The 23263-nt window shown below is 41.6% G+C and overlaps 1 protein-coding gene across 3 annotated transcripts; it reads right to left on the reverse strand.

Annotated features, from left to right (window-relative positions):
• Positions 1–1659: 1659 nt before the first annotated feature.
• On the reverse strand, positions 1660–23185 carry LOC121304908 (protein Smaug homolog 2-like). Of its 3 annotated transcripts, none has more exons than XM_041236330.1 (13): positions 22688–23185; positions 16844–17286; positions 10421–10900; positions 8583–8825; positions 7852–7967; positions 6878–6964; positions 5763–6033; positions 4877–4962; positions 4511–4626; positions 4088–4286; positions 3563–3689; positions 2744–2827; positions 1660–2227 (listed from the first exon to the last, which is right to left on the reverse strand). In XM_041236330.1, the coding sequence occupies exons 2-13, from the start codon at positions 17037–17039 to the stop codon at positions 2199–2201; spliced, it is 2034 nt and encodes a 677-aa protein (XP_041092264.1). In that variant the 5' UTR covers positions 17040–17286; positions 22688–23185; the 3' UTR covers positions 1660–2198. The 3 variants fall into 3 exon arrangements, with proteins under 3 accessions (XP_041092264.1, XP_041092265.1, XP_041092266.1); XM_041236331.1 differs by having other exon boundaries at positions 7858–7967; positions 22688–23184; XM_041236332.1 differs by lacking the exon at positions 16844–17286 and having other exon boundaries at positions 22688–23184.
• Between the last annotated feature and the right edge of the window lie 78 nt (positions 23186–23263).

Raw genomic sequence — 23263 nt, forward strand, 5'->3', positions numbered from 1 at the left:
GTCTAAAAGTAATGTCTTTTGTGAGGATTAGAAATAATTTTGCACGTGACTTTCGTGGGTTCTCAAATATTCTCCCCACTTCCCATCGGATGCAAGAAACAGCACATTGTTCTATGTGATGTTTTATTCTAAAGTACTTTTTGCACCCACCCGGTGTGAACGACGAACTTCCACAGATGAGGAAGTCACAGGAAGTGAAACAGAAAATGATATACAAAGCAGCTCAAAACAGCAAGAATAATACAACAGTTCAGATAATTCATTAGAGCTTACTGAAGTGGTGTCGACTTTTACTTTACCATTGCCCACAGCGCAGACCTGCCTGTCTCAACAAGTTAAATGTCCTTTGACCTCTTTCCTAACTCCAAACCAAAAAAAAAATACACACTCTAGCCTGCCTATTAAACCATCCACAGTGGAACGTCCATTTAGCTTTTCAACGTCTATTTAGAAATTGTGCACAAACTTGTGCCAAGCAAGAAAAAAAAAAAAAAAACAAAGTCAATTCTGTGTTGTGCGTGCAATTATGGTACAGATGCGTCAATAAGGGTCTATGCTGTGTCGAACGAGTGCGTGTGTGTCAGGACAATGTGTAAACAATCTGTGATGTGAACTTGTGTGTCGAGGGACAATGCTAATCATACGTGCAAAGGGTTTAAGTTACGGTTTACAGACTAGCGTGAGATACTGTTGTTTCGAGAGACCTGTCAAGTCAAGTCAAGCCAGGCAGCGGAGACAAAGGGATCTTAGTTCCTCTGACATCAAACCAATCCAAAGCTGTTTAGATGGGGAGTGAGAAGGCAAGGCTAAATAGCATTTGGGTCGTTCTCACGTTCTGCAATTATGTGTAAGGTCTTTGTTTCAGTGCTGTACAAACGAGGCAAAAAAAAATAAATTTCTTCCAGAAATGCTTCCCCAGAAGCTGTTTTAGAAGCTTAGAGGTTTGTATCTAAGAGGTAAATTTTTAAAATGCCTGCACCGTGTTTTTATACACACACAGTATATATTTCCTCCATACTAAAACTGTTTTAGAGAGCCGTTATGGAGGTAGAAAAGAAAGATGTGAGCGAGTGGGAATCCAAACTAAGCAGCTGCCCCGAGGAACGTCTCACAATTGACCTGACTGCTGTCTGATAAAACACATTGAAAGCCAATTACGAGCAAAACAGTTGCAGTGCTTCACTACGCATTGACGGCTCATTTCCTGTATTGGATTTGAATCTCTTCATTGCTGGAGATATATATATATATATATATATATATATATATATATATATATATATATATATATATATATATATATATATATATATATATATATATATATATATAGGGGGAGGATCCAGATTTAAATGCAAGTAAATCTGACTTTAAATGCAGGGCTATGGTTTTCCTTCTTTGTTATTTAAAAAAAAAAACAACACACAGCAACAACCAAAACACATACCTCATTGCAAACGTGATTTTTTTTTTTTTTTTTTTTTTTTAAATATAGTAAGAACATGCAAATTCGTATAACTAGAGGAGGGACAGTTTTTAGCTTGTCAAAAATGCGAACAGGGGAAACACAGTACCTTTGTGTTTTACCGCCCAAGTAGGGTTAGTACACGCAACTGAAGAAAAACTATCAGAAGTTTCTTATGGTGATACCACTCCCCCTGGGGAGGGGTCCAGCCTATTTAGGGGGGAGGGGTCTGAAGAGCTTCAAGACAACTTCACCACATTTAAAAAGGAAAAAAACTTCTGTTTTCCAAAATTAAGGTAGTTCAACCCCCCCCCCCCCCTAAAATCTCATGACCAGCACAAACCAGCTACCCCCCCAGCCCCCTGCTTTTCCCTCCCTCTGTGGCAATTTTGCTTTACCTTGTTTCAAACTTGTGGTAGGAGACAGACATTTTGAATAAAGTGGATAACTACTGATTTTAAATCAGAGTATTCAAAACTCTTGCAATCACTTTGCCTTGTTTAAATGTAGTACTCTGTATTTTTTACATAATTATAAACCTTAGTTATTATGAATAATAAAGTAGAAAAATATCAGAACATATGCACACAGTTTTTTGTTTTTTGTAGTGACCATTTTGCTGTACTCTGTCGTTCGAGTGGCGGTTTATCCCACAGCTCTGGTATAAAAAGTCATCCAGGGTAGAACTGTTTTATATGAAGTGGAGCCTGTTTTGCTTTTGTTGTTGTCGTTTTCAGATCGTTGATGTTCTGTCCGTGCCGTCTGCAAGAGGGGGAAAAAAAAAAGGAGAAACTTAAAAGCGAGGCATCGCTGGAGCTTTGCAAGATGATTTATATCCGTCTGCGACTGCAAATAATATATCTGAACAGCATTGTAGCTATTGGTCTTATTCCATATGCTGGAAAAATGTTTTTGAATGTACATTGGACAGACCCCCCCCAGTGGAAAAACTGAAAGAAATCAAACCTGCTACCAGGGCTGGAGTTGATTCCAATCAAATCAATTCCAGTTCCCACTTCCAAATCCCTTTTAATCAATTCCAACGCATCACTGATCAAAATCAGCAGTACTCTGTTAAAGCTTCTCACAGCGGCAGCTCATTACTTCAAATCGAAGCGCCTGTTTGTTAATCAATTAAAGTGGCTTCAACTGAAAGCGGCTGAAGCAATTCCAGCAATGATCATGTCACTAAAAACAGCAATTGCTTTGAAGGAATTGGAAATTGGTTTGACTTGACCCCGACCCTGCCTGCTAGATGCTTTCCCTTTGAACCCTCACCTCCTAAGGCGTGTTCTGTCATACTGAGACACAGCGACTCCAGCGTGGGATTGATCTCCAGGTCAGTCCCAGGAACTTGGCACTCTGAGGGAAAACATCACCGGTAAGATCCTCAGCTAAATGCGTTCCACTGCTCCAGTGTTCAGTTCTGTCTATATCAATGTACACTAGGTGGAGCTTGCAGTGTTAATTGCCATAGGGTTTGAACGGAGAGCCTGTTTAATCCTAGCACTTTCCCAAATAAGCTCAAAGCCAAGTAAAAACTGATTTTAAAAAGGACAACAAAAACCCAGAAGCACTCACTAGGACTGCTGCAAACACCTTAAAAAGTGACAAGTGCAGAAGCAGTGATAACAGCTGAGGACACTAACTCTTTAACAAACATGTATCTTTTTTAGAAATTTTAAAACACTGTGCGTAAACTCTATGAAGTTCGAGAAGCTGCCCTGCCAAAACTTTAAAAAACAAAATAAAAAACAAATTAAAAACATTATGTATTGTAAAATAGATAGGAAACTTAACATGGTACAATTATATATAAAAACTATGCAATGGACCATGACATTTTAGCTGATGAAGGACTGTTATGTCCGAAACATCCCAAATACTTTTGTGTTTATGTAGTACTTTGTGCACCTTTACATATATATATAAGTTTTGGCAGGGCAACTTCTCAAAGCGTATTCACATGACATGGACATTTTTAAAATCCAGATTATTATTATTATTACTTGTACACATTTTAACCAATGAACACCACTGGAGCAGCCCGCAGAGCTGTGTTCCGAGGAGGATCCAGGAAGCCTTGCTGAGACTCACCAGGCTGCTGGAACATGAGCATGGCTTGTGGAGAGGTGTGGACGGGCAGAGAGTGTGTCCTCTGGACTGAGCTGCGGCTCTGATTGGGCATACTGTTACTGCCCCCGGGGTTAGCAAACCACAGGCTCTGCAGGAGGAAGCAGCTGGGTTAGTGCGCCGTCACGGTAAACTAAGGGTGCTTCACACAAGGCAATCTTTAAATTCTTTAAATCTTGTTATTGTATTCAGTTGAGGGATTCGTGAGCTCTGTCTTGTTTTTTTTATGTGATCAGTATTGAAAGAGGCAGCACAAGACAAAGAAAACAGGTGCCAAGTAGCAAAAATACACCTTCTGGTAGATGAAACAAGGTCAGTAAAAAATGTCATTTTTGGCCATCACTCATAGGCATTCCTGTTTCATATACCCTTGTCCTTGGTGTCTCTCTAGGTTTGCTAACGTGACCCCACTTGATGGAATTACACCCACACATTACAGGGACATTATTCCTCAACATTCATTTTTGGAAAACTGAATCCTTCACTGACCTGCCTGCCCTGACCCCCTAGCGCCGGGCTGGTGAGGGTGTGTCTAGGGGAGGCCCCCCCAATGCCCGCTGGACTTAGCAACCCCATACGGCTGGGGGGCAGCCCTCGAGGGGGCATCTGGAACTGCCTCTGCCCTCGACGGCCAAGCCCGGCGCCCACAGAGCCCGCTGTGGGGAGGGAGTTCGACCCATATGCCCAACTGCAAAAAGAAAGAGAGAGATTTAAAACACACACTGGAGAAAGACCGATCCCTACAGATCCTACTGCATGACTCTGAACCTACACACCAGACTTTTATCAGGTAAACCAACTCGGGGACCCCAAGGAGTTGCAATTTCTGTTTGGATGTTTCTCTACATGTTTGTTACATTCTGGTTCAGAACCGACAGGAGAACTAGATGGAAACTGTAAAATCCTCCTCACCCTTTCTGTCGGTAGCCTGGCATGTCAAGCATGGTCTTCTGGGGGAACATTCTCAGCAGCTTCAGCACCTGCTGCTTCCAGGAGACCAGCCTCTTTTTCTGGGTTTCTGTGAACGCCTGCGGGAGAAACAGGTCACAAACACATCAGATGCAGCAATAATTAGCATGCCAGTTGCATTAAAACCTCCCAAATCCTGACACTGCTTAAAAAAGATCTAGCAGAAAATGCCCACTGTATCTGTGATTATTTCTCTGGCTGTGGTAACTAGCAATTTAACACATTAACACGGAGCTAACCAAGTTAGGGCTCACTGTGATCCACAAGGGGTATTTTGATTTAGTGCCTGCAAATAATACTAATACCCACCTCATGTGTTAGACACTTTTCAATGAGCTGCAGGTAACAGCTGATATTTTCTTCATCCGGTCTCGAAACTAGAAGCTGAGTGCAGACTGCAAAAACGATTACAAAACAATCAAAAACTACACTCATAACAGGCGGTAAAGAGATATCCACAGGCAGCCACACAAACGAGAACCCTTATTTTTTCTGATACCAGTACAATCAACTTTAATTCATTTTCAAGTACTCCAGGTACAGTCGCTAACACCACCGCTTTTACTGTACGCGTGTTCCCTAGAAAGTCTTTTTCCTTCGATCACAATTCCCCAAGCTTACTAACTGTCCTAGTAAAAAATGTCCCTTTTCCCTTCCGTAAATGAGGTGCTTTTTGAAATAACCGCTAGGGGTGTGCAGTAATTTTTGCCGCCCCCTCCCCCTCCACAACTGTATGTTAGTAAATGGAAAATCTGTTTTTAGTGCGAGCAGAAATCAGTTGCACACACCTAGTGGTCAATTTTCAAACCGCCTCGCTGCAGAAATACAGCTTCTAGAAGAAGTTGAAACATGTACTTGCTTGTAAAGCAGAAACAATAACAGAAATGACAGAGGACACACACACACACACACACACACACTTGGACAAAAAACTGGTAAGCTGAAATAAAACGTAGATAATATGAAGCAATCGTGCTTGCTTGGGCTCTTTCAGTGCATTCCAAACCAAACTGTCCCCAAACAGGTCCTTAATTACTTACACACTGGGTCCACTAAAACACCTAGCTGCAACGCAGCTCGGAACTGTGCAACTGAGTAGTCCAAGCCCTGGGCTGGAGATTTGAACTAGCAGGTCAATACACATTGGCCCGGTGCTGCTTGCGGAGAACAGTTAATGAAACACAGGTTTGCTCACCTTTCCCCATGACTCTGGTAAACTGACCCGCAATGTCTCCCTCGTGGATGGGCGCTGCTGACGGTTCTGCGTCGGAGGGATTCTGGGATTGGAAGCCCTCTGTGACCTGGTCCTTGTCCTCCCCCTGCTTGCCTCCCTTGTCTGATGCCTGGGAGGCGGAGTCAGCCTCTCTCTGATCCGCCTGTGGTGTGCTGTGCGCTTTGATGGGCGTGATGATGATCTGCTGAAGCTCCTGCAGTGCGTTTCGTAGGTTCCCTCCCTCCAGAATGTCCTGTAGAACACAAGGCAGTCACAACAATCCCAAAGATCAAGAATTCAGTCGCTTATTCACCACAAACACACATTGGAAGGGAGTGGCTTCTACTGTTCATTTTTAAAACAAATTGAAAAACCAGACTTCTTATTAAGCATGGTTATAATAGTTATGCTACCCTGGCATTTTATAGCCTGCCCGTGACCTATTCTCTAGCTACCGCTTGCAGTATATTAACAACTGCCCATTGAGATGCCATGCGTACTCCTTGCGCATTACATTTAAATATCATGCGTAACTCATATTTAATGCGTAAAACGCCCAGTACGTAGCTTACCTGGAGCGCTGATTAGCGTGCTATTATCTTCTTCTTAATGAAGAGGGTATGAAATAGATTCCAGTAATTTTATTGATCCTATTTGACTTGTACCATTTAAGATCTATTTGACATGTTGACATCAAATCAGCTACCATACATTTGTAAATTACCTTCTGTGCACTCGGCTTGCTCACAAACTGTACAGCGTCTTTAAAGCAGGTTTATAGTTTATAGTTCAGGCAGCAAAGTACTGTATGTTCAAACCTACTTGCCACAACATACTTAGGATTCACACTCCTACTTGCAGCAACTGGAGGTTAAAAAGGCAATGTATTATAGACAGTCAGTCCAAACCTGCGGATAACAGAATTCCCCAGAAATCGTGGAATTTTCACTTAATTTCCAACCTTACCAACAGCCACCAAGTTCTGCAACCCTGCCACGTGTTTTCAACTGCTTGTGTAAAAATATATAAACATCTTTTCAAATTGCATACACCATTAAAAAAAAACCCTAGAGCTATCGACTGATCGAAAGCCTTACCTTCTCCAAAGACTTCAGGACGCTCTGTCTCTCCCTCAGTTTCTGGATGCTCAGGGCAATCTTGTGTCGAGCTCCCTTTGTAACATTCTATAAAAACATAAGGGTCAAGCAAATTTATTAAGCCCGCTTTGAACAAGCGTGTAACATGTATACCCTCTGTGATGCTGTAAATACAAATAGAGCCACCTGTATCAAAGTGCCATAATCAATACTCCCTGACCACTGTATTGGGACCTGTTGACCTGATTGGATTTGGCATTGCCCTGGTGTGGGGCATGTTCTCCCCTTGATTGCTGCACAATGTCATAATTTAATGAAGCACCGTTGCAAATCAAGTTGAACCTATACTCTGATAATTATGGCTTCTTTCAAGGCAACAATGCGCCCATCTGTGTGAGAACGGTTTGAGAAGCATAGCAGAAACAACGGGCATATTCCGTAGCCTTGGATCTCAATCCAGTACAACACGTTTGGGATGAACGATCTCTCCTCTCTGCACCAACTGCGTGAAATATTAATGACTGAATAGACCCCTCGAGACACCTTCAGGCACCTTGTAGAGTCTATGCCATGTCGAGTCAAGGCTGTCATCTGTGATTTTATCTGATCAGCTATAAAACCAAATAAAAAGCACACCACTTTTTTTTTTTCTTGCTGGAGGATCAATATGCAAAAGGGACCTTTGACAGAACATTCTAAAACCTGATCAGGTTATTGTGCATGGGCCACTTTACTCATGTCTCCACCACGAGCAAAACATTGTTACAACCATCATCTTCAGCAGAGGTGAAACCATTCACTGCGTGTTGGGGAATTAAGTTTCCATTGAATTTCACAAAACTTTTAAACTAGTATAAAACACAGCATTGAAAATTAACATTCTGGATCATCGCTTTGAATGCGTCGCTGCACCTCTAGGACTTCAGATGGGACACAGATATAAGAAATAATAAAAGTAAAGAAAAGATGCTTCCCCAAACCTGTGACTCCAGGTGATGCTCGGTAAGCGTCATCATTTCCTCGTAGGTCAGCTGTGAGAAAAGTGCTGCGTATTTATGTAGACGAAGGCTTTTAAGCCACGCAGGGACATCTGAAAAATAGATTGGTCAGTCATATTTCACCACAGAAAAGGTGTCTGAAACCTGCTTGCCCTTCTGCTAGAATTGTGTGCGAACGGTCTGAGGAGCATAGCAGAGGCTATCTTCTGTAGCCATCCTTGGATCTCAATCCACTACGCTTGGGATGAGCGATCGCTCCTCTCTGCACCAATTGCGTGAAATATTAAATGGAAGCGTTTTAACACGCATCCAAAAAGTGAGTCTCTCCATGTTCAAGAAATAAAGGTTATTATTCTCCTCGATAGGCTTCACTATTAACTAGGGATGCAAAACACAAAATTAAAGGAGTGTGATGACTCACCGTTTCAATCCTGTGCAGGTAGGGCACGATCGACTCAAAGTTAGAATAAGCTACCCCAAGAACTAATAAAAGGCATAAACTAAAAGCTGAGGCAGCACAAAGCCTCTTTTTTCAGGAATGGTGACTTAAAGTCTGGTTCCAGGAGATCTAGTTTGAGACAACTTTGTTGTATCAAACCCCAATCCTCCCCTGGAGTACCATGCAGTCTCCTGAAACCAGGTTCCAAGCCACACAGTGGCGCCGTGCTCCTTCAGGATTTCCTGTTCTCAGGAACTCCCCAGACTACCTCTCATCCCACTGCCTTCCTCCTGGAAGGTGTTCCGTCCCATCCCCTGATCCTCAGTCTGCTCGCTGCCCGAGGACGCCACGCTGCTCTGGGGAGAGAGAGGAGCGTGGTCTGAGGACACATAGGACCCCCGGATGCCCAGATCCTCCTGGCTGGTCCAGTCGCTGCCAGACACCTGCAGGCTTGTGGGCACCAGGGACATGGATCTCTTCAGGGGGCTGGGGTGGATTTGGCTTGAGAGAACTGCAAAGCAACCAGGAGAAGCAATAGAATTTCAGTAAATGTATTACCTAGGACTGGTGACTTTCGCTGGTAGCAATTTTTCCTTGTAAAGATCTTTATTTTTTTTTATGCTTCAAGTTCAAGGTATGTAGACATTTCAATTCCAAATCTGATAGAAAAACAAATTGTTTTTGTTTGTTACCTAATCACTTTCTGCGTTGTATGTAAAGTTCACCTTGTAACATGGTGTTGTAGTAAAAAAATAAAATCAAATCAAAAAGGTAATGTAGGTATAATATTGAGAATAATTGATAAAAAGACCCTATTTAGCTCTACAGAAGAAAAGCACTATGGTCAAAAGTGTTTCATCAACCTATAGCATGAACTCATTTTGCTTCATAAAATTGAATGAAACCAGAATGTTACATATTGAATTATATACCACGTTGCAGCTTTCTGTATCCTTGACAAAAAAAACAACATTTCACAATCTAACACAAAGAGAAGGAGAAGTGATACACATTTGTAAATAATTATAATTGAATTAGTCCAATAAAAGGGATCACTTCTCCTTCTCTTTGTCTATCACCTCTGGACTAATACTGCTACCATTTCATCTATCTAGAATCTAACATGGAATATCACCGTACTCCTATTATGGCTTCCGATAGACTATGATATGATATTGCATATATAGATATGCAGTATCATTTAGTAGATTCTTTGATTACATGACGTTCAAATTATGTTCGTATACATTTTTATTTATTCTTTTAAATTAACGTCTCAATCCTAAAATTCTAGGCCATGCAAAACTTTTGTCCACAGCTGTACATCAATTTTGCGCGGGTATGAATTGTCAATGTTCCAATTTGTGATGATACAGTGGATAAAAACATTAACTGTGGATCAATGAAAAAGATGAACAGTAATCACTAAAACGATAGGCAACCCGATTCTAAGATTACCACTAGGGTTCATAAAAGGACAGCTGTTGCCAAAGCTTTACTGGATTAACTGGTTAACATGAGTACAGTTTGTCTTTTCAATCTTGAGCATCTCCTCAAGGCAAACGGCAAAGCATAGCATTTTCACACATGCAACACCTATTGGATGATGCAATGTAGCAATTACTACCAGCTAGATTAGTGACTGCAGAGACATGTGGAAAGGGACCTAACGAAAAGACAAAGTCAAATATCCACAGGTAATAACCACTGGAGACGAGATTCACTTGATTATAAACCATAAAACATGTTTTTGTGTATGAAGGCTTTTTTTTTTTTTTTTTTTTTTTTTTTAAATGTGGTTTTAGGTTTGATATTACATATTTATTTTTCATAATCCAATGGCCAGGCAGGAAGCAGTGTGATGTCACAATGCTTCATTAACCCGCTCACCTTCAGTACATGGCTAATTATGCGTGAGAAAAAGAACACACAATAGTTCTCTCTTTTTTTTTTGCTCTACCCAGAACCTGGCAGAGGCATTAAATAAGAAGTATAGTCAATACCATCTTTTTATTTAAAAACTGGTGCTTGTGGTGGCTACCGCCAGACGCAACCAGAAAAGAAAAGATTCGGCAAGAAGAATGGAGAGAAACGCGTTCGTCTCACCTGTGTTGGCGCTGCTCCTGATACTGTTCATGGTGGACGCCACGGAAGTGGACACGTGGAAAGGCATGTGCCCATTCTGGCCCGTGGTGGCTGGTTTGTCCTGCCACACGAGGCCTGGGTCCACGATCTCGGACTGTCCGCCAGTCCACTCGTCAGAGCCCTGCCGGGGGTGGTAGACGGAGGAGGAGGAAGCCCTGCCCGAGTAGCCACTAGATAGGTGCTCCTCCAGGTGATTGAGCCACATCGCCAGGGAGGTACGGTCCTCCAGGGTTGTGGCTGGGTGGATCAGGGCATAGGACAGCAGCTGCCGGCTCTCCTCCACAAACAGGTTGCTCTCGATGGTGTAGGTGAGCACTTTCTGAAGCAGCTTCATGTATTCAGTCTTGGCCTCAGCATTGTGGGGCTGCAGCAGCGGCAGGTGGGAGAGCAATAGAGAGACCACCTTCTCCTTGGGTTCCTGGTACCACTGACTGACGATTGCTGGGGGACCGGAGAAGAAAGAGGAATCAATCAGGGCGAGGGTAATAATCAAGCTATTATATGTGGGGGTTTTTTGTGTGTGTGTGATTAACGCCTTGAAAAAATAAATATATTGATTGTATTTGCTGATTGTATGGGACCCTAGCTAATCTGCCAAACAAGCTGTGACATTAAATGCACTGCGTCCGTTTCAAGGTCAGAACAGTGCTACAGTAGCCCAGAGCAAAGCAAGAGAAATGTGCATTTATTTCTACACCACTAACCACTGAATACGAAAGAACATTTTCTCAAATGCGTAAAACCCTGGCTTCTATTTTCCCCACTGTGGTCAAACTGGCCTCTCCATATCAAAACGTATAATGTAGGCAATTTGCATACAAAGGAAATTAAAAAAAAAAAAAAAAACTAAAAAAAAAAAAACGGGCATTTCACCTCAGAAATATGTGCAAGGTGTACTGCTTTAACTGTTTCAGCAAAGGTTAGCGTTACCTTTGTCAACTCCTATAAAGACTTTAAAGACTTAAGTCCACCTGCGGTCAGCGTTGCTTTTCTCAGTTTTAAATTAAGGATTTTTTTTTTGCAGTGAACTCCCCATTTTTTAAATGCGTTACCGTAGCTTTAAGAAATTCTGTGCATAGAAAAAAAAAAAAAAAAAAAGAACTTGAAACAGCCTCATGTACGCATGCATTGAAAACACAAGGGCGATTGTACTTCTTGTAGACTTACATTTACAGCACCAGAGCAGTCCTGATAGACTAAAGCACAGTAACGCAGGTCGCTAGAGGCAGACAAAGCCAGCATACACTACTATCACTAAAGCAATCTTGAGCTAGTGTCCCTCTCTTTTCTAAAGCAGGAGTTCCCATTGCTACAGTCTCACCGTGGTGACAAATGATTTGACTTCTCACTGCTCTGTAAAAGTCACAGGGCACAACAGTCGCCACATTTACACATCTCAGTATGACTATTTAAACTGTACCATTCGCATGATGCATCAGCAGTATAAGCTGTTCCTTGATAGGAGCTACTGTATTTACCTGTCAAAACTTGTTTGATTAAACAAGGTGGGGAGACCTAAATAATTCAGGGTTTATTCGAGGTAAGCTGGCATTTCTTACAGTACAGTGATTTAGCCCTGGGCTGCTTTAAACTGCAACTGTCTGTATTCTGTTTCCGAGAAAAAGAAAGAAAGAAAAGAAAAGGTTTATTTGAAAAAAAAGTGTGAGCTTCTTTTACCACAAAAACAAAGATGCATCCAGTCTAATAACTTGCTCAGGAACATTTAGCGTAGAGAAATATTTAAAACTAACTCTGTAGTTGTTTCAGCTTGAAAGTCAGATGCATTGGTAATAACCTGCTAGGCTGGCTGCAGTTAGGCGTCCTGAGCCAAAAAGGTAAAAAAAAAAAAATCCACTGGCAACGACCAGTGCAGAGGATATTAAATTAGATTATAAACCCAACACCTGTTTTTTAGGTTCTATTTTGGGGATCCCATTGCATAGCAATTTGAGCTACTCCTGGTGTGAGTTTCAAAGAACTCATCTTAGCCTTTTACCTATACACGGCAGATAATCAAGCTCATAGTAAAACTGAGGAATGTGTCAAGACTGTATGCAATAACAGTCTTGGGACTGGCATGTGACGACCCCCCCCACCTTCCCAACCCTTCACACACATGTACATATACCAGCAAAAACAACAAAAAAATTCCAATATTCCACTGGCTTCTGTGTAGGTCCCCCATGAACCAACCACCGATTCAAGGTAACATTATTCAGCAGGTTTCATTGAACTTTTTGTTAATTCTATAGGGCGATGCAAAGCTTTTGTCCATAGCTGTATATAGGTTAAGATGTGTGCAGTAATTAAAAATCCGGTTTAGTGCACAAAAGGGTTTAGAGCAGTAAGCAGGAAGTATTCCCTTATTTCAGGATTCTTACACTGGCTGTGGAATGCGCCAGACAGAAAAGCACAGCAGTAACGTGTGCTCTGAATACCAAGTAAACGAAGGAGCAAGACTACAGAACAGAGTCTTACTTGGAGCAAGCCTTCAATCCAGAGAACTGAACTGCTGCAGCAGAAGAAGAACAGCAGCGCTGTAGGATTTCGGTTAGGGTGCCAGCAAAGCACTGGAGAGGAAAGCGTGAACAGAAACTGCACTGCTTTATAGTCAAGCCATGCAATCATAACCAAACTGTTGCATTTGCACTCAGATTTACCAGTGAACAAATCAACAAGAATAAAAGTTTATATATATAAAGATTGATTGTCGCTGCAGCAGGGCCCATGGGCATGACAGTTTTTGTGCTTTGTACATTTTATTGTTAGGGCGTTTTTATTATTAGTCGGAAGAGGGGTTCGTTTATTTGAAATCCCATGAGTACAGAGGTGTGTCAGGGGGACCACCTTGAGCAGCTTTTTAACAGTGTTTTGTTTTTCTTGTTGATTTCGTTTACTCACCTGCAGCTTACCACTGTGAGTAGCGTATCTCATTGAAAAATATTTTACTATATATTTCTACACAGGCGCTAATCAGCAACTCATTTCCTACTGGAATATCCTACAGGTAATAAATCAACAGCAAATCAATGCTTTCAGAAGGTATTAAAAGGAAGAAGCGGGTCACATGAGCCTTCAGATCTAACTGCAAACGTGCATGTGTGTATTTTTATACACAGCAATGCTTGTTCATACAAAAAAAAAAAAAAAAGGCTCAAAGGGATTAACGCAATAGATTTTGAAGCCTTCATTCTGTATTACCGGACAGTTGCCTTGACACTACCAGTCTGTTTGCATACAGATAATATGAGTTTGGATATTCTCTCCATTTCCTTGCAGCATGCCACACCCAACCCTTACCCAGCTGCTTTGTCGTACAAGGTAATCTTTCTACCCCAGTGCAGATATGTTGTTGAGATCTGCAGGGATATTTGAAAGTCTGTTCATGTCTGTGTGGAGCTTCATCTTGCACAACACACAGCACACTATCCCATCCACAAGGTATTGTTTGCTTTTACAAACCGCATAAAGTTACAGACCAATACATACATCATTGCAAAACTGAAACCGAAAAACAAACAGCACCAAAACAAAGCCTGCCTGTTATCCTCAGATAGGCACTGCAATGCAGAGCGTGCTTTCGTACATACAGCATACAGTACACAATGGGAACAACAAATACTGCGACTATCAGAACTGACCACACTTACCATAGTATGAATAAGTCTCAGATAAATCTGTAGGTTTACTATTAAGGCATTGTTTATGCAGCTATGGGGGAGTAACCCTATTTAACGGGAGTCTTCTGCTTCCTGATCACTTCAATAATATTATATATACACGCACTGACACACACACGCTTATCTCTCCAAGGTAAAAGGGACATCCCAAAGACAAAATTATGCTAACGTTCTTATTTTTGCAATGAAACAGGATTTCAAAATTGCCGATAGGTTGTACCTGGCCATCCAAATGCTCAGTTTCCACCTCGTGATACTGTTATTCCATTTGAACAATCCCTACTGCATCTAAAGGAGTTAATAGGTGGTGCATCCTGAAACCCACGTTGGGTGCAGCCTGACTAACCTCGTTTAGTATCATCAAAACATCACGCACCTCTCTAAAAAGACAAAATGACTAAGTGTTACTTTAGTTAAAAAATGACAGAAGTGTGGAACCTCACATACTGTGACAACTTATTTTACCGAGCTACTAATATAGCTACTAAAATAGCCAGCCACCTCAGATGGGTCGGCAATCATGGGAACATTCAAATGGATCCACAAAGAGTTTTTAGGGTTAAGGGCGAGGTTGAGTGGATTGCAGAGAATGCAGAGGAAAGGAATGTCACTTTCTGCGAGTGAAAACACTGTTGGCCGAGACCAGAGCATGCAGATGGAGTTGGGCAGGAAACGCCAGAGTGATTATATCATTGTTACCAGCAACTGACCTTCCCTATTGGAAACAGCTGTCAGAATGCAACTGGCACACTTCAAGATTATCTGATCCCATCCCATGCCGTTTGGATCAGCTTAATTGCAATTGCTAAAACCGAGGCTTAAAAATGTAAATTTTCCATAAAGTAGACAGTTTGTAATGCAAGCTGCTTTTTAAAAAACACTAAGAGACCAAGGGCTTTCCATGCAATAGGGTGTGTGCTGGACTAACGTTTTGCTGCCGGGCTTGGAGAATAGTGCAGTGATTCAAAGAGGCAAGCCTTGCATTCAGTCCTGGGTTAAGCAGACTAAGGTAAATCTGCTCCGATCTGATCTATATATCACAGCATGTACAAGTCACGCCAGAGTCTGTAGATTTATTAATAGGAGTTTTTCCTGCTGCTACAATTGAGAAAGTGGGGTACAGTTATGGTTTTAGTATCTCAGGTGTGACTCTTATAACCAGGCAGTTGAGTGACTATAGATGCATTCTATTTCAGAATCCCTGACCAAATCTCAGGTGCAGGAGTATATGAATTTTCGTCTGCCTTTCTTGTTTTTGTTCACACGAATTCAAGTGTGAACTTGACCTAAAAAAAAAACAAGGTAGCATTTCACTGAGAAGACACACACAGAGAAGGCAAAATGGTTTTGACTCACGCCTGACTCTTCCTGCTTAATCTGCCTTATACAAGGGGTGCCCTCAGGGCCTTCCCAAGCACTGCTTACACCAAAACTCACTGCATTTCCTACTTACTCAACACAGTCTAAATTCAACTGGCAGGCAGGGCCACACATACACATTCCATACCCCCACTCCCCACACACACACACAATCCCAAAGGAAAGCTCTTCAAACCAATGACTCATGAGTTGTATATGTTTCAGAACACAGCTGGCCACAGTCAGCTAAGGAAAGCTATTGTTTGGAGATGCAAAAGAGGTGGCAGAGGCGTGAATGGATGACACGGGATGTGCCTGGGAGATCTAGGATTTAACTGCTGACGCAACCAGTCTTTCCTTTTACCGGGACACATTTCACAGCTATTGGTTTCTGTTGCTTTAAAAACGCCAGAATTGGCTCATTGTTTTCTCTGGTATGCGCATCAGCCTCTTAAGATAACCATTTTTTTTTTTTTTAAATAACTAAGACATAAGTTTTAAAAAAAAGACTGGTTCCTTGTAATTGTTCATCAGTAACTTGACCGTTTTAGTCTGATGGCAATTCAAGTGTTTTATAAAGGAAAAAAGAAAAAAAAAAAAAAAAAAAAAAAAAAGCTTCTTAAACTGTATTGGGCTGAAAAAATTATGATGTTCGATAGTAAGTTTTATACTATATTAATTTCAATAAAGCTTGAATAAAAGGGAATAAACTGCCCATAACAGCTTGCATGAAAAGAAAAATATGGTTCAACAGGTCAATATCCGCAATTTGTATTCAATACTCAAAATATTATAATGCTGTACAAGTAGTTGCACCTTCTGTAGCCACATTTCTGATCCCTTGACTGGCCTCCCTGTCTATAAATCAACCCCCAAAAACCAAACGAAGCAGCTCTGTGAACAGATTTAGTTTGAAATCAGATAAGAACAAGAACTTTGTAACCCAGGTTTTCCTGGACGTTTAAATCTGTGTTCTTGTGTTTCTTAAAATGTTGCCATGTCCCATGCATTAGTACTGTTTTAAAGACTGTAGAACCGCAGCAATGAGTATGGCATTGCTGTGCTGTATCTTTGCATTTATGTACCAGATTGAGTCTGTAGACAGCAGGTGTACACACTCACTAAAATAACTGGAAACTCATTTTCAGAGTCACTGGCATTTCTTATGAAGAACCTCCATTCATTCCTAAGGTGTTTGTAACTCTGAGGTTCTACTGTAGTACATATTACTGGCAGCAGAGTGAACTACCCAAATAAAGTGAACAAAACTGAATCATAAAAACATTCAGGGAGTGATATTTCTAGATACAGAGGTTTTGTAAATGAACGGGGCAAGTTGACTCACCAGCACTGTTTGCTTCGGCTTCTAGGATGTGGATCTCTGTGCAGTCGGACAGCGAGTGCTCCAGACAGATCTGGAGGAACCGAGCCTGAGTCCGAGTCACCCTCTTGAGCAGCGATAACAGTGCCACCGTCTGTTCACACTCATTCCAGCCTTTGAACCAATCCGTGAGAATCCCCACCTGGTCTCGGAACATCATTGTATCCCTGCGCGTCACACACACACACACACACACACGCAACAGCAGTCCTCAATTCGGTTACGATGTTCCAATCTCAGCTGACACAAGCCAAAGGCCTTCACATGTTTTCAAGGGTGTTTTCAATATCTTCACCGTGGAAGAAATCCTCAAAAGAACATTCTCAGCAGCCCCCTTTGGAAGATACTTCTTGGTTTTCTTTCACCCTGGTTTTCTTGATTTCGTGTGCGTTGTTTATTCAGGTTCGCTTTTGGGGGGGAATAATAAAATAAATGAAGAAAAAAGTAAGGGTGACATTTTAGGAACAATTTCTTTATAAGGTGCCTTTTGTCTCTTTAGACAGTTCCACAATAACAACCCACTAAGTAACACATCCATTTTTTTGTAACAAAATCTGTTGTATTTATGTGCTTTGATGCAAAGAATGTAAGTGATTGATCACTTTAGCAAGTTAATTTGTTCAATTGCATCAGGAGTGGTCAGCTCTGGTCCAGGAGAGATGCAGGGTGTTCGGGTTTTTGTTCCAAATGATCTCTAAAATGACTTAACTAGAAACAAATCACTACTTTAATCAAAATTAAATCGTTCCAAGTATTCAGAAATTGAAGATTTCAGGGTTACCTATAAAACCTGCTGGGTTGTGGCACTCCAGGACCAGGGTTGGTCACCCCTGGGTTAGAAGATGCAGATTGAAAATTAAGAGTCATATCTGGATATAAAATCCATTACAACCACATAGGGACTCGGGAGAAACAAACTGAAAAGCCATTAGAACAGGTATATGCAGTTTAAAGGTGACAATAGGGCAATTTTTGAAAAGAATACTTTAATACATTTTCTAAATAATATCTTGCCGATCAGTATTATACTGTACATGTGAGTCTCTATTGCAGTTTATTATTTCCCATCCTTGCTACAGCAGTTCAGCAGATGGCAGGTGTTTAGAAGTTTAGCCACAAAAAAAAAAAAAAAAAAAAAAAAGACAACATTGCAGCTTGCATAGATTAAATTTAAAGTTTGCAATATTTTCTAAGCTTCACTTTATAGTGCTGGGACAAACACTGGTTTTCCTGTTTGAATGTTATGTTTAAATGACAGACAAACATCCTCCGATTCTGAATTAGCTGGAAAATACATATTACAGTAAAAATAAATGACTCTGGTGTGAAATAAATTAGACGCCCCATAAAAAAGTACCTAATAAAAAGACAGAAACACTTCTGTACAGTAAAGCGTGTGTTACTTATTTCACATATCATTTATCCACTGGTTTCTTTCAACAGTCATTTATCAATTCTGTCATACGAATGTGAAAATGGTCTTTTTTGCTACTTACGTTACGGAAATTCAAATATTTATCCCAGCACTAGATAAACCTAAAGTCCTACTTCCCTTTTTTCAACCACTTTATAAACATGTTTAACCCGGAAGAATAAGAAAACAATAAACCCCAAAACTATGAAACACATGAATACTGCAGTTTTACTTTCTACAATCCCAGAATGACTGAAATATATATATATCTATTTGGTGTGCTTGTGCATGCATACAGCGCAATCAGGCTGCACTGCACCAGTAGGCTGCATCCTTTTATAGGCCTTGCCATGGCAACAAGTGTTGCTATGTCAGAATGCCGGTAACCACCACCTTCCCAGGCAGCATGAGGTATCCCCTGAATCAGAGAAAAGCGACTGGGCCCAGATCTACTTACAATCATAATTACACCAAACAGCAGCAAGCTGACAGCAAGATCCCTTCCAAATGATTATCCCCCAAATTTGAATGAGTAAGAGAGACGAATGTGCAGCTAAACGGCAACTACCTTACCTTTTAAAGTAAGCCTTTAACGAGTCTCCACCCTTTAACTGACACTGCGCTAACCCACTGCTGTAAAATGCATGCTTCTTACTTCACCACTGGTGCCCCCCCTTTTATCAAGATGAAAATGGCTAATCAAGATTTGAAAAGATTTCAAATAGAACAAAGCTATGGATAATCTGCTCCATCCTCGTCCTGCAAGGCACATGGTGGTCTATTTTAGTGATTTAACTCTTAAACTTACAAGGGACGCAAGTATCCCACAAATAAAAAAAGATGCTTACTTTCTCATTTTTGCAATGAGGTGCAGGAAGCGGGGTTTAAAATGTACCGACAGCTTGGATAGGGTCATCCAAATTGTCCGTTTCCTTGTGATATTCCGCTGAATTCCTTGTGCACCTTCAGGGGCTAAAATCGCCCAACGCTGCTGCCTTTTAAATATTAATCCTGCCTGTAATCCTCCAGCCAGGAATAGATTCACCCAATTTTTTTAAAAATACCACCTACAATAACGCAATGAAAAACAGCAGTCGCTTAGATCCTTACAATAGCCTCTGACTGAGGTTAGACGACCGCTGGAGCGAGTTTGAACTACGACCCATGGAAGTGATTAGAGACCAGGAAGCAAGGACTTTTTTCTTGTTACCAGGACTTGAAATACAACTCTTTTCAAATGGATTGAGACAAGCGGTTTCCTCTTCTCACCTAAAGAACAGACTATGTTATATGCACTGTGACATACTAATGCACTTCATCCCTGTGGGTCAGAATTATGAATAGCTCCCGCTGTTGAGTTCCGCTCTCCTGCACCTTCACCAGTCTTTTGCAATGAGGGGAACACGCAGTATGCCAAGAAAGGTCTAACTAACTAAACAGTTGACTGAATAGCAGCAAAGAGAAATAGAAAACAAAGGTTCAGCTAGACTACACAGTTCCTAAATGTTTGATACTCCTATGCCCGGAACTAGAGCATTTAAATCTTAAAGTTAATGTCAGTTATCTGTTAATTTGAGGTTATTGCATAAGACCAATGGTAGACAGGCACCGCTTACACACAAGGACTCGGCCCAAATTGACACAGGATTGAGGATCTCTGTTTGCACAAACTGCCACTTCAAGACTGCAGCTCAATCCTTGGCATTTTAGAACAATCCGTGAGAGAGAGAGCAAGAGAGACAGAGCAACAGAGAGAGAGACAGTGTCATTCAAAGCAGGCAGCAGTTTTCTGGGGAGGGGGGGGGGGGGGGGGGGGGGGGGGGGGGGGGGGGGGGGGGGGGGGGGGGGGGGGGGGGGGGGGGGGGGGGGGGGGGGGGGGGGGGGGGGGGGGGGTTGGAGAATTGGGGGGGGGGGGGGGGGGGGGGGTTTTGGGGGGTCATCAGTGTTGGAAGAATGCTGACTGAGTGTTACCTCACACGCCCCTCCGAAGGGACTTGACTCAGCAGATCTCCTGTTGACGTGGGGTGTAGATGGAGGGTCAATACTTGTTTTTGCCCCCGTTAACTGAAACTCTACTACATGTTCAAAAATTTTAAAAAAGGTATTGTAGTAGACAGAAAAAAAAAAAATATTGCAGTGTGTTAATAGTCATACCAGTCCAGATGATTGACTGATTTGTAAGGAGAGTCCCCTGATCTTGATTTTTTTTTTTATTTCATGCCCAATTGTTTTACCCCGGGTATTCCCAACACAGCAATTCCCGACCCAGCTCAGGGGAAGGTTCACTGGGGTTCTCTGATCCCCCAACCGGGCCTCTACTACACCCAGAAACTCGAGAGCGGGTGTCAGAGTGATAGCGGCTTCTGGAAGACAAAGGCCAGCCCTGCAGGTGTCCGCTCCGAGCTCACTGGCTGCCCGGCCGGTAGGGTCCGCTGTAGCGCAATCAGGAGAAACAGTCGCTGCTGGTTTTGCCTCCCTAACCAACTGGAGCGCCAGAGCCAATGCGACGCTGCCTCCGGGAATCCACGATCTTGTTAAATTTCATACCGACATATAATCTTAATCCATGTATAATACATCGATTCACTGCTTTCGGGCTTTCTGTTTTGAACGTTGACCTTGTTCACAGTCTAGCCTGGTAGTTTGCATATTTCCGTTATTGGATCTTGCATGTCACTTTCTTCATCTAAACCCAAATCGAGATGGTACCAAACACTTCAAGTAAATAAACACATCCATTTAATTTGCCATGTAGACCTTACAGTTTGTAGTGAACATAGTAAAGCAGTTTTGAAATGAAAATTATCTGGCAACGCATACTACAGTAGGGAACAGAAATTCACCAGTCTGCATGCTGAAATTCCCAAATCCCATTCCTTTTTTTAACCAATTTCCGACACATCACTGATCAAAATTGCAATAAACACTGCTCTGCTAATGAGCTGCTGTTCTCACAGTGGCAACAAATTACTTAAATTCGAGTCACTCACTGTTAGTTACTCAATTACACTGGCTTCAAATGAAAACAGCTGAACAATCACAACAGCTACACAGGTCTCCACAATGCCAATTCCTTCGAAGGAATTGTTCATTCATTCAAAAAAATGAATTTTTTAAATTGAAAAACAGAAACTGACCACAACCCCTGCATACAGCTAGGTCTACAATGTTTAATTTAACTTAGTTTAGAAAACAAATTAGGATACAAACAATACTAAACACAACAGCACAGTATTGCAGCTGACGAATCAAATCTGCTGTGTTGCTATGGGCTATTTACAACAATACCCATACGAGCATTTTACTGAATACTGTATTTAGTTTTTTTTTTTTTTTTTTTTTTTTTTTTAAAAACAATATTCAATTCTCCACTGCTGTAGCTTTGTGACTAATTTATTTTACATTAACGTGCCTAGTTAGGGACAACGAAGCAAGCCATTGTCTGGCACCTGTACAATTAAATGCCAAGGCCATAATCAATAACATGGAGCGGTACGTGGCTGTCTGTGTGTATCCTCGTTATTACTACATTGTATTCCACCATTTTACTCTAAAAATAAAACCACACAGACCGTGCAACAGCCAACACAACAAAACACAGCGCCGGCATAATGCAAGTTACCATTTGAATGACAGGGAATTAAGCCACTTTAATTGTTGCATGTGTGCGCAACGAAAAAAAAAAAAAAAAAAAAAAAAGTGGATTAGGTGTCTTTATCGTTGCGTTTGCAGATGGGAAACCCTGCGCTTCTCGTTCTACGTTTAAAATATCTCTCGATGATTACCCGTGTCTCGTTTCGAAATAATGCATGCAATGCAGCGGAATATGGGACAGGAGCAAAGCTATCCAACACAACACAGCAGTGGATCGGCTGATAGGTCCTGACGTTTGTTATACATTTAAAAAAAAAAAAAAAAAAAAAAAAAAAAAAGTCACATACAATGGCCATGCATTATTTATTTATTGTTCCTTTTACTTCTACGATTCCCTGCATGTCCGTATGCATTTATTTCCCTCGGATCCTTGTTAACCAAGCCCTGACGTCATTCTTTACATTAACTTTGCAGCCTGCATTATTCTGAAGCACATATACCGCGTACATCAATAAACAGAAGTGTCCTGTAAGGACTGCATTATTTGCCGCTGGTCCTACTGCACAGATTCGTACTTCTGCCACCCCCAGTCCCCAGTCCCCAGTCCCCAGCCCCATTACATTCCTTAAACCAAGCCTCTCCAAGTCCTTTAACTTTGAAACTGAACGTTACAGTCACCCCCGTGGCCCCCAATAACACATCAAAGCACACAAGACTGGTGCTATTCGTGCAGTTGGCATACCAACTCAGGAGAAAGCATACAGATGTAAAAACGAGAGGAGATTATAAATTGCACAAACCTTTGAGCTGTTGCTTGCTCTCCCGAGTGCTGCTGTGTAACCACGGTGGATGTGGGGGGTCCTGGCCTTGCTAAAAAGTCAGGTCTTGTAGAGCTAGCCAGTTTGCGGCGTTTGGACTGGGGGGCTTCTTCTTGATTGGTGGATGTGGGATCTGACCTCTCGGTGGTTGATTAGATTTTTTTTTTTTCTTTCGCTCTCCACGGTTCAAACTTCCATCAGCATTTGCTTGTTTTTTTTCTTTTTCTTTTTTTTTTTGCATATATGTGTTTTTAATTTTTTGGATCCCATTTATTTGTATGCATTGTGATCTGTTGCTTTGTTTTTGTGGCCGTCCCGTTGTTTTATTCCAGCGCCGGAAGACCAAAAAAAAAAAAAAACCAGCAATCCGCAATGAACACAAGAATTATTCAAACACACAACTGGGAGAAATCTTTAAAAAACACACATGAACTCTACTCTGAAAAACCTGACGCAAGGGAACGTAAACAGTGCGGCATTGCGTATTGACGTCAGGGCCACGGGACAATAAATGTATGAGGAAGGTAGGGCGGTGCATCTGAAAGTAAAGTTGGGATT

Source organism: Polyodon spathula, chromosome 40 (genome assembly GCF_017654505.1).
Source record: "Polyodon spathula isolate WHYD16114869_AA chromosome 40, ASM1765450v1, whole genome shotgun sequence".
NCBI lineage: Eukaryota > Metazoa > Chordata > Actinopteri > Acipenseriformes > Polyodontidae > Polyodon > Polyodon spathula.